This window comes from Malus sylvestris, chromosome 5, assembly GCF_916048215.2.
Source record: "Malus sylvestris chromosome 5, drMalSylv7.2, whole genome shotgun sequence".
NCBI lineage: Eukaryota > Viridiplantae > Streptophyta > Magnoliopsida > Rosales > Rosaceae > Malus > Malus sylvestris.
Window position 1 is genome coordinate 10,253,213 of NC_062264.1, and position 9,460 is coordinate 10,262,672.

At 34.4% G+C, this 9,460-nt stretch overlaps 1 protein-coding gene across 1 annotated transcript; it reads right to left on the bottom strand.

The window, feature by feature from the left end:
• Positions 1 to 409: 409 nt before the first annotated feature.
• Positions 410 to 8,393, bottom strand: LOC126623101 (squalene synthase 2). Its single transcript, XM_050291904.1, has 14 exons — positions 8,038 to 8,393; positions 7,060 to 7,102; positions 6,756 to 6,845; positions 5,898 to 5,973; positions 5,223 to 5,292; positions 4,414 to 4,557; positions 4,206 to 4,310; positions 3,888 to 4,034; positions 3,296 to 3,371; positions 2,711 to 2,799; positions 1,272 to 1,363; positions 1,136 to 1,181; positions 980 to 1,046; positions 410 to 869 (listed from the first exon to the last, which is right to left on the bottom strand). The coding sequence occupies exons 1-13, from the start codon at positions 8,230 to 8,232 to the stop codon at positions 981 to 983; spliced, it is 1,239 nt and encodes a 412-aa protein (XP_050147861.1). The 5' UTR covers positions 8,233 to 8,393; the 3' UTR covers positions 410 to 869; position 980.
• Positions 8,394 to 9,460: the final 1,067 nt, after the last annotated feature.

The following is a 9,460-nucleotide window of genomic DNA, read 5'->3' on the forward strand; positions in this document are numbered from 1 at the left end:
AAGAAATGAGATTGTTCTAAACTCTAGTAAAAAATCACCACTAGAGCTACCTGGTATGATGGACATGGCAAGGAAAACAAGTTTGGGGAGAAATATGCAACTGGCTCGGCAGAAATTATACCCGCTGTTCCGGTAAGAATGCTGGCCAAGATTCCAATTTGCACCGGAAATGAATGTTTTATTCATCGAGAATTTGAACTCCAAACCTCCTCCAACAAAATAAAGATTGGTGTTACTAAACGAAATGGTCAATGACAGGGTTGGGTACTTAAGGCTGGGGTTTAGAAGTTAATGTCGTTGACCATTAAATTGTTAGAAATTCTATATAATTGAAGGTGAGAGCACCAAAATAGTAGATAATTATGGATTAATTCCGAAAAAAATAAAGCTAAATTGTCAGATGACAGAATAAATGAAGCGTCTTAGCATTGGGTATAGAATACCAAATAAGCATTGCCATTATTGTAAACAAGAATTAAATTCTACATTACTTTTGGTTGAAAACGCGGCTAAAAGCAAGAGCCCAAGCAAACTTACTCAACAATAAATCTGGACCGGAACATCCCAAGTCAATAATAAATCTACATTACTTTCATATAACAAGGTATTTCTCTTCTTTTTCAAAGTGGAACGATGTCTTAGCTTATGAACTCCTCCAAAGACAAAAATAACTCCCAATTGTTTGGCAACAGTAGCTTTGCTAAATGGTGCCGAGAGCTCCGGCATATTTTAGGGCAACTTTATGTCGAATATACAACGGCAATAGCGGCACTTCCATTATTGCATACACAAGAAACTAATGTAATCAATGAGGCATGTACTTTTGTAACCAGCCATTTTTGTTGAAGAATATTCAGGAAATGCAAAACCTGCACAACAAGAAGAAAATCGGAGTAAGGGACGAGAGGAGGTGGTTTTGCTTTCCAAAAGAACTTACAACCATGAGACCAGATCAATTGTTCATCACGATGAAACTTACATTAGATTCTTGGGCTAGCAGAGAGATAAGCGTAAATGATTGCCAATATAATAAACAATGCCACAATCTGCATTCAAAATGTAGACTGATCAGTATGTAAATTCTACAACGATTCTAGCTTTCGGGTCAATTTTTTTAATCTAAGATGAAACTTACCAGAGTTGAATTGTAGCTTTGTTCGCGGTTGGCGATGTAAGATTTCCTGGTGTGGTCCATAGATAATTGTCAGATAATCAGTAAATATGAATGTTCAATATTCAGGAAGAAACACTGGAAACTATGAAATGCATACCTTTTGCTCAGAGCTCCAGAGTCTCTACATAATTTCTGTACCGCTTCCACTCTGCTCAATGTTTTTGTTGCATTAGGATCATTCTTGTCAACCTGCAGCCAATATCAAATTTTTTATGTTTTGAAAAATCTGATTGGTTTATAAAATCCAAGATAAATCCATACCGGAAAAACTAGACAAATTGGCGCATACAAAAGAGTTTATTCTAAAAGTGCAGGTAGTTGGGTTAGGTGGGTTAGAAGTTACTCATATTTACCCAATTTTCCAAGGAACCCATGGGACATATCCATGTTTGTTTGCCTAAGATCTTAGGGTATCTTTGGTCATAGAAATTATATGGTATCTTGAATTGGTAGGTTTATAGAGTAAAAGACATGATGAAAAGTGTTTGAACAATAATATTGAATAATCAAGGGATGGTGTTATAGGCACACCGGAAAAAGTCATTGTGCACTCCGAAAAGTCATTGTGCACTCTATACTTTCTTATTTAGAAAGAAAAATACACTTATGAGAAGTGCATAGTGACTTTTTTGGAGTGCCAATACCATCTTCCTAATCAAAATATATTTCTTGTAAATAAAACGTTTCCTAGATTGTGCCTCAAGAACTCAACACAAGAATTTTAATAATGTATTCCCTTACCCCAAACACAAAAAAGTATTGCATGGCACAACAAATTAAATAAGCCCAAAAGAACATTAAGAAAAAAAATACAGGGAATTGCTATTGGTACTCCATAAATCTCATCTTGCACTACAAACTTTCTATAACTAGAAAGAAAAATACACTTTGTGAGGAGTGTAGAATGAGATTTCGGAGTACTAACAACAGTTCCCAAAATATATTCAAAGTATAAGTCGATAGGAATATATATATATATATATCCAAACTACAGGTAATGTTCCCCTGCCAGACTTCTAGAGAGAGCTTATATTGTCAGACTCTGATGTGGACCACACATTCAGCCAGCCTGATCAATGCTCCAGATTCGTAGTCTACACAAGCAGATTATGTTGCTAGACAGTCTAACAAGAGAACATTTTCCTTTAAAATACATTCATATTATAATTCCTTGGGCTGCTTGGGTTAAAAATTCAATATAACGTGTTTGCATAACTTTTAATTCAGGTTAAAAGTGGGTGCTCATTGGCACTCCAAAAATTTCATTGTGCACTCCCCATGCTTGTATTTTTCTTTCTAAATATAGAAATCTTGGAGTGCACAACAAGATTTTGGAGCACCAATAACAGCACCCTAAAGATACTTGTATATAGATGTTTACTCAACTTATCAAATTCCATACCCAGGTTGCCCAAAACTAGCCAAATCTGGGGTCGGTTGGGTTCATCTAACCCAACTCTCACCCTTGGTTTAGTATGAAGTAAAAAGCAATCTTGTTAAGAGACAATACATATCTAGTTTCTTGAAGCATCTTACCTTAGACTTTAGAATGGAAGAAAAATCAAAGAAAGCACCATAGACATCATCCATTGATTTTGTTCTGTCAATAACTTTTGCTGTAAGACCTAGAAAACACAGCAAAGAATTGAATACTTTTCAGTAAAGAATTATGACAGATCACGTGACCAAAAACTACACACTGTGATAGGTATTTTATCCAAACCATCAAAAGAATGAGAGATGAATTCATATAATCAACCAGTAGTGCATCAAGGGCTCAGAGGGTGAAAGGCATAATTAACCAGTAGTTGCAATACTTTCATTTTTCTAACAAATAATTTTTATCATGACATGATTTCATAGATCATTTCCCTAGTAAATATATATAAGTACTTGTAGTTACTAAAATGTGGTTGTCTATAGAAGCAGTATGTGCAAGCTTCCCAAAATTTATGATAAAATCTCTAATACTAAGAAAACAATGTTGCTAGGGTTTGTGGAATTCCTATAGCTGCCACTATGTGCCAAATGACCATATAATCGCACATGCATAACACCCTTTTTGACAAAGCTATTTCTTTGTAAAATACATAATGCAATTGTTTTCGTTTTGAATATTACCTCGCCTCATTTTGACTACACCTCTGAAGACCTCAATGTTGTTGTAGCACAATGCTAGGGTGCCAATTGCCATGATCTAGTAGAGGCAGCACAAATCAAATGAGTTTACGTAGAGATGATCTTTGTTAAATAATTAAACAGCAGACTGTGAAGTCATAAAATGTTACATTGAATTTTGTTAAAGGGAAAAGACAAACGCCATCTGAAGAGTTCCAATGGGAATTCAAAAGGTTTGAGAATAGAAACAATGTAGATCTTGACCATCAAGAAGGAAACAAAAGCACATCTTCCAATCAAGTTACAAGTCAATAGGATCTCTTATGACTTGTACATAGAACAAGAGGGTCATTTTGGAACCAACTAATTAATTCTGATTGTCCAACAGTGTAACCTTCTCTTATGGCCAACAATGTATATCAAGATGACACCATATGCTACGCTTAAAAATAGTAATAAAATCACTCAACTCATCCTACTAATGTTTTTCCTAGCCAATGTTTGTTTTGTTTTATAAATCCGTAAAATACACAAGTCAGATACGACACACAGCACAAAAGAATAACATTTATGATATAGTTGAGGAATAATCTACCTGAGGGATGGCACAAAATTTAAATATAGCAGGATCTCTTAATGCAGCCATGTACTTCAAGCAATCTTCCATATGTATCAAAGCATTAGTTACCATGTCGTTTAAGCATTGCACTGCCTTCTCTGAGTTTTCCTCATATTTCAAGTCCTGTGTTGCAATATCAAACAAATTATTGACAAAAATTCCAACTGTGCAATGGGTGATGCATAAATACTTATATCGCCCCACTAGACTGGAAATAAAACAAGCAACTAAGAAGGCAAAATGGTAGGAATGGCATAGGAAGCTGTTAGAATTATACAAGTAAAGAAGAAGCACCTCAAGTTTATTGACATATTTACTCCAGATTTGGCGTGGCCAAAACATGCGTGACTTTGGTATCTCATTAATATCCTCCAAATAATCCCGAATGATGTTTGTTTTCTGTTGTTTATCAGATCCAGACATTGTAGAATCAGAATCAACCTATGAAGCAAATTTGATACTGCGAAATATATCATTTCTAGCTTTAATAGTAATGTTATACCTGAAGAAATAAGCCCATTGAATTTGAGAGTGAGTCTGAGGCCAAATCTTCCTTACCAGCAGCATGGAAGAGCTTGGACAAACCTAAACCAACAAGTCCTGCCACATAGTGGCAGTATTCATCATAGTCATCAATGGTTTCTACCTGCAAGATGAGCCAAATACATCCAAATCACATTAGGAAATACACCTCACCTTTGTGCACATAGTGCAAAACGTACATTGATAATAAGACTTGGAATATTGTAAATGGAAATCATGCAATGGAGAATAATTTAAATTTTATTTATGCTGAACGACTTTGTTGCAGAATCTGATTTCCCATAATGCAAAAACATTAAGTACGCTAATGTACCTGCTTATATGCACAAATTAAGGTCCATAGATGCTTATAAATTGTGGAAACCAGTTGACTGCAGAAACATTTTTTTTCCTATCGTTTTAACTCACTTTTAAATTACTTAAGAAAATCCTAGTTTAAAACAGATGCCAAAAATCTTTCTGCGGTTGATCTACATTTAGTCTTTCTTTTTTCTTTCAATTAGCATTCAAAATATAACTACATGTCCACGAACATCCATAACAGTAACCCATTTACAGAACAAAACGATTATATCTTATATATTTTGTCAATATGTTAAAAAAATTGAAATATATTTCACAACTATCATAAATATATGTCAAAAAACAATGCAAACAAAGTCAGAAAGGTTTTGAAAGAGGAGTTTATTTTAAATGAAGCATGAGAAACATGAAACATCAGAGCATATACACTCGTTCTTCCTACAAAATATATGATGCATCACAAACCTCCTTCAAGATAAATTTTGCCATTCCCGCACCCATTCTTTTGGTAATATCCTCAATTGCCTCCTGATAACTGCAAGATTACACGCCGGTTGCTTATCAAAATATTGTACAATGAAAACTCCAATCATATGTGAATATGTTATAAAGAAAACAAGTGTATGCAGAGTCGTTACAACACAAAGATGAATATTTTATAGAGCTCAATGCCATCTAGCAATAAGTATTTCCAAGTTCAATAAGCCAACGGCAAAACATACACTCATTAAAAAGAACAAGCATTAACATATTTTTCCTAAGGAAAAACTTCTCCCGGAACCTGGAGTGTCCAACAAATCAGTTGAGTTGGCACCACTCATTTTACGTGTTTTAATTTTATAAAAATTAAAAAAAAAAAGATTTTATGAAGCACAGGAATTACCCAGTTATCAATCATCATGTATCACATGATCGACATAATAGAAAAAAACACTGCCCTAAATGGACAGATGTCTCATGCCAAAGTAATTTGGTCAAAGTTTTCATACATATATCCAAAATGTAGGGGAAATTTTTGTCCCATGCACTTTATCTTATAACCATCAAGAACACTAGGATGTATACAAGGATAAGAAATTCCCGTCCAGAAAAAGATCTTTCAATAATTGAGCAATGAAATATACAAGGATACGAAATTACCCTGTCCCGAGTTCCAAAAAAGCAGTTGAAACATGATGGAACTCGTCCATGAGAACTTTGTAATTATTTGTACCACCTAAAGAAGAGGAAGAAAGTAATTGAGCAAGCAGACAAGTCTCATCAACATAGTAATGTGACAGAATGCATGTACTATACTTACCAAGGACCGAAAACAAACATACTTGTTCCTTATGTTCTTATATATGTTTCTTTTTTTTATAACAAGAAGATGAGAATTTTTTATAATGCACTGAACATCAACTGGCAACGACGACAACACAGAAAGAATAGCCTTTTGTAAGAGACAAGGAAAGAAATTAGTCTGATCTTTTCTGGTTACAGTTCAAACTATTACCATAAAGTCAAGCAGATCACAAAGTTTATAAGGTTCACAGTAGTATAATGAGGGTGTAGATTATATGAGTGTAACTAGTATTGTATGCTCTCTTACATGTTACTAATAATTTCTCGATGGCATATTTATATACATAAAAGCCCCTATATTCATTTCTACATATATAATTATAAGCTAATTGACTCTTCTTAGGACCCCATTCTCGGCTGTTAGTTATTAGATCAAAATATGGGTATTTTAGTGCATTAAATTGTATTTTATCTACTGTGCATGTTAACCCTCCATATGATCAAATGGCTGAATATCATGTCCTTGATTAGATAAAACTCCATATATATGCTATGTTATATATAAATATATACATGTATGTGTGCTGTGTGTGTATAGAACTTTTTAAAACAAGATATTTGCATCACAGCAAGTTATACATCCTAATCTCAACCACAGGATACAGGAAAACAGCAAACATGAAGAACGTAGTCATGGAATGCTCAATCACTCACAAGCAAAATGCCAATCGGGATCATATATGTGCCGATGAAATGCTAACAAGATAGGGACTTTGACATCCGTTGCAACGCTTGTATCATCCTCTGTATAGGTCCACCAGGACAAATTACATCATTAAACACGGTTAGTTAATAAATTAGCATCATAAGTGCCATACTGAAGGAAATCAAAAGTTAAATTACAATGTAGTGTCACTTGTAACAATCATGCAACCGTTCCACAGGAACGAGGAGCAACCTGTATAATTAACAGGAAAATATAAATGAAGCAAAAGACTAAAGATTAACAGAAACATACCGACAGTGTCTAGAGCTCGAAGAACCAGGTAAAATAGACAGACCTGCAAACCGTAAAAGTCAACGTTAGAAAATCACAGCAAAAACAAACAAAAGATGAAAATGTAACAAGGGAATTAAAAAGTAGTAGTCTGTAAGGACTATTTGGTATCCTATTTGAAAAATTTTATCATTTCTCAAAATATTTCTTGAAAACAATTTTCTTTAAGATTCAAAAACTTGATTAGTTTGTGATTTAAAATTTTTAAATCTTACAACTTAAACTAGACAAAAAGATCTAGAAAATGGGTGTCATAGGAGAGGGAGAAAGAGAAGGAGAAAAGAAAGTAAGAGATGATTGAAGAAAAGAGAAAGAAGAGAGAGAATCCGATGAGATAGAGAGGAAGAAGAGTGAGAGAATGAACTGAAAAAATGAAGAGAGCGGATTGAAAGGATTGAAAGAGAGACGAAAAAGATAAAAAAATGAGAGAAAAAGAAGAAAAGAGAGAGATTTGGAGTGAGGGGAGGGGAAAAGAAAGAAATCAGTTTTTTTAAATATTCCTACTAAACATGTTTTTAAGATTTACATACAAACAAAAGCAGAGAAAATACAGAGAAAGACAAACAAAAGCAGAAAAAATATCAATCTACCCACAGAAGTAGATGATCATAATCCAATACCAATCAAAATACCCACAGAAAATACTACCAAACATCTTTTAGAACCAGAAAATATGGGCCTCCCCTTTCTCGTATAAGCAATAAAACTCCGATATGAACCATTAGCATCATCCATCAGTTAAAAAGAGAATAAAAACACTAATATAATTTTTAATTCTACTAAAACAGTCCATAAAAAATATTAATCTCAAATAAACATATTTAATCAACAGTCAAGTCCATGACCAAGAACATTCCTCAAAACCCAGAAATCACCACTTGGAAAAAGAAAAAACAAACATAAATCAGATACAGGAACTAACACATATATATAACTTACAGCGTTGCGGAGCTCTGTACCGAGCTGTTGAATAACGAGAGCGAAACTACGAGAGACCTTCTGGAGCATGGTGTAGCAGAACGCCCAATGGGGCTCTGCCGGGATCTGCTTTTCGATTTGCCTCGATGCAATTTTGAGCTTCAGAAGCGGGTAAATGTCATCGGGGTGTTTGAGCATGGTCGACAAGGCACCCATATTTCGATCTGGACAGGAGATCAAAACCCAAATCGCAGAATTTGAAATCCGAGGGCGAGGGGTTGGATTTGGGAGGTGGGAATTTGATCTGATGATATTTTTCGAAGTGGGTTTATGTAGTTGTATAGGTCTGGTGGCAGGAGGCTTGGTCCAAGCTGGCGTCCTGGGACTTTCAGAAATTAAAGAATTAGCCTTTGGAGCCAAAAAAAGTCGTTGAATATGTGCTGTGTGTTACTGTGTTATTATTTTTCTTGTTTCCACTTGCATTAATTTATTTATTTATCATTTTCTTTAAGATCAAACCATCTGCATCCAAAATATGTGTAGTTTTTCTGTGACTCTAATTATTGCTTGACACTTAATAAACTTATGACAATAAAGTTAAAAAAAAATTAAGTTTATAAATACGTGTCAAACAATAATTAGAGTCACAGAGAGACCACACTTATTTTGGGTGCAGAATATTTCATCTCTTTAGTTTTCCACATGTTTATCTTAGTCTTTAAATAAAATAAATAAAAAATCTATTGAGGGGTAAAAACAAGAAGCGGAGTGTATGACGAGATAACGAGAGTGTAAAGATTGTTATATTATTTTTCAATAGGGATGAAAATTCAAACTTAAAACCTCTTTCCTCCAACAATAGAAAGAAAAATACTATTAGACTAAGAGCTAATTGATAATCACATTTCTCAGGAGGAATCTTGCTCTATTATAGCTGGAGTTGGATCCATACCAAAACAATACTAATGAATATATCTAAGTTATGAAAAGGGTGTATAAGTTTTTGAACCTGACCTCCCCGAGAAATGAAACTTTTAATTAGCTTTTCAGTATAACTTTGGGTCTAAAGGTTATGAGGCCAGTTCAAGGGTTCTGATCTTTGGACTTACCGGGTCTTTAAGGTCATCTCTAATCGGGCCGGTCAAAGGGTTATAGGCTAAAATATGATCATTTTTTACACAAAACTCATCTCCAATAGAAGGTTGGGCCAAAAAAATTTGGGACCCATCGGGCCAAAATCAAGCCATATGCCTAGCGGGCCAGGCATCCTTAGCCAGCCAGCCAGCACGAAAAGTTAGGCCCAACTACCAACAACCCACATGCTAGTCGTTGGATTTGAATTTTTTTTTAAAGACGAAATTTTAAAATAAAAAATTCTAATTTTTTCCTATAAATATCTAAGTCATTTCTTACATCATTTCACCCTTTCATACTATCTTACCTT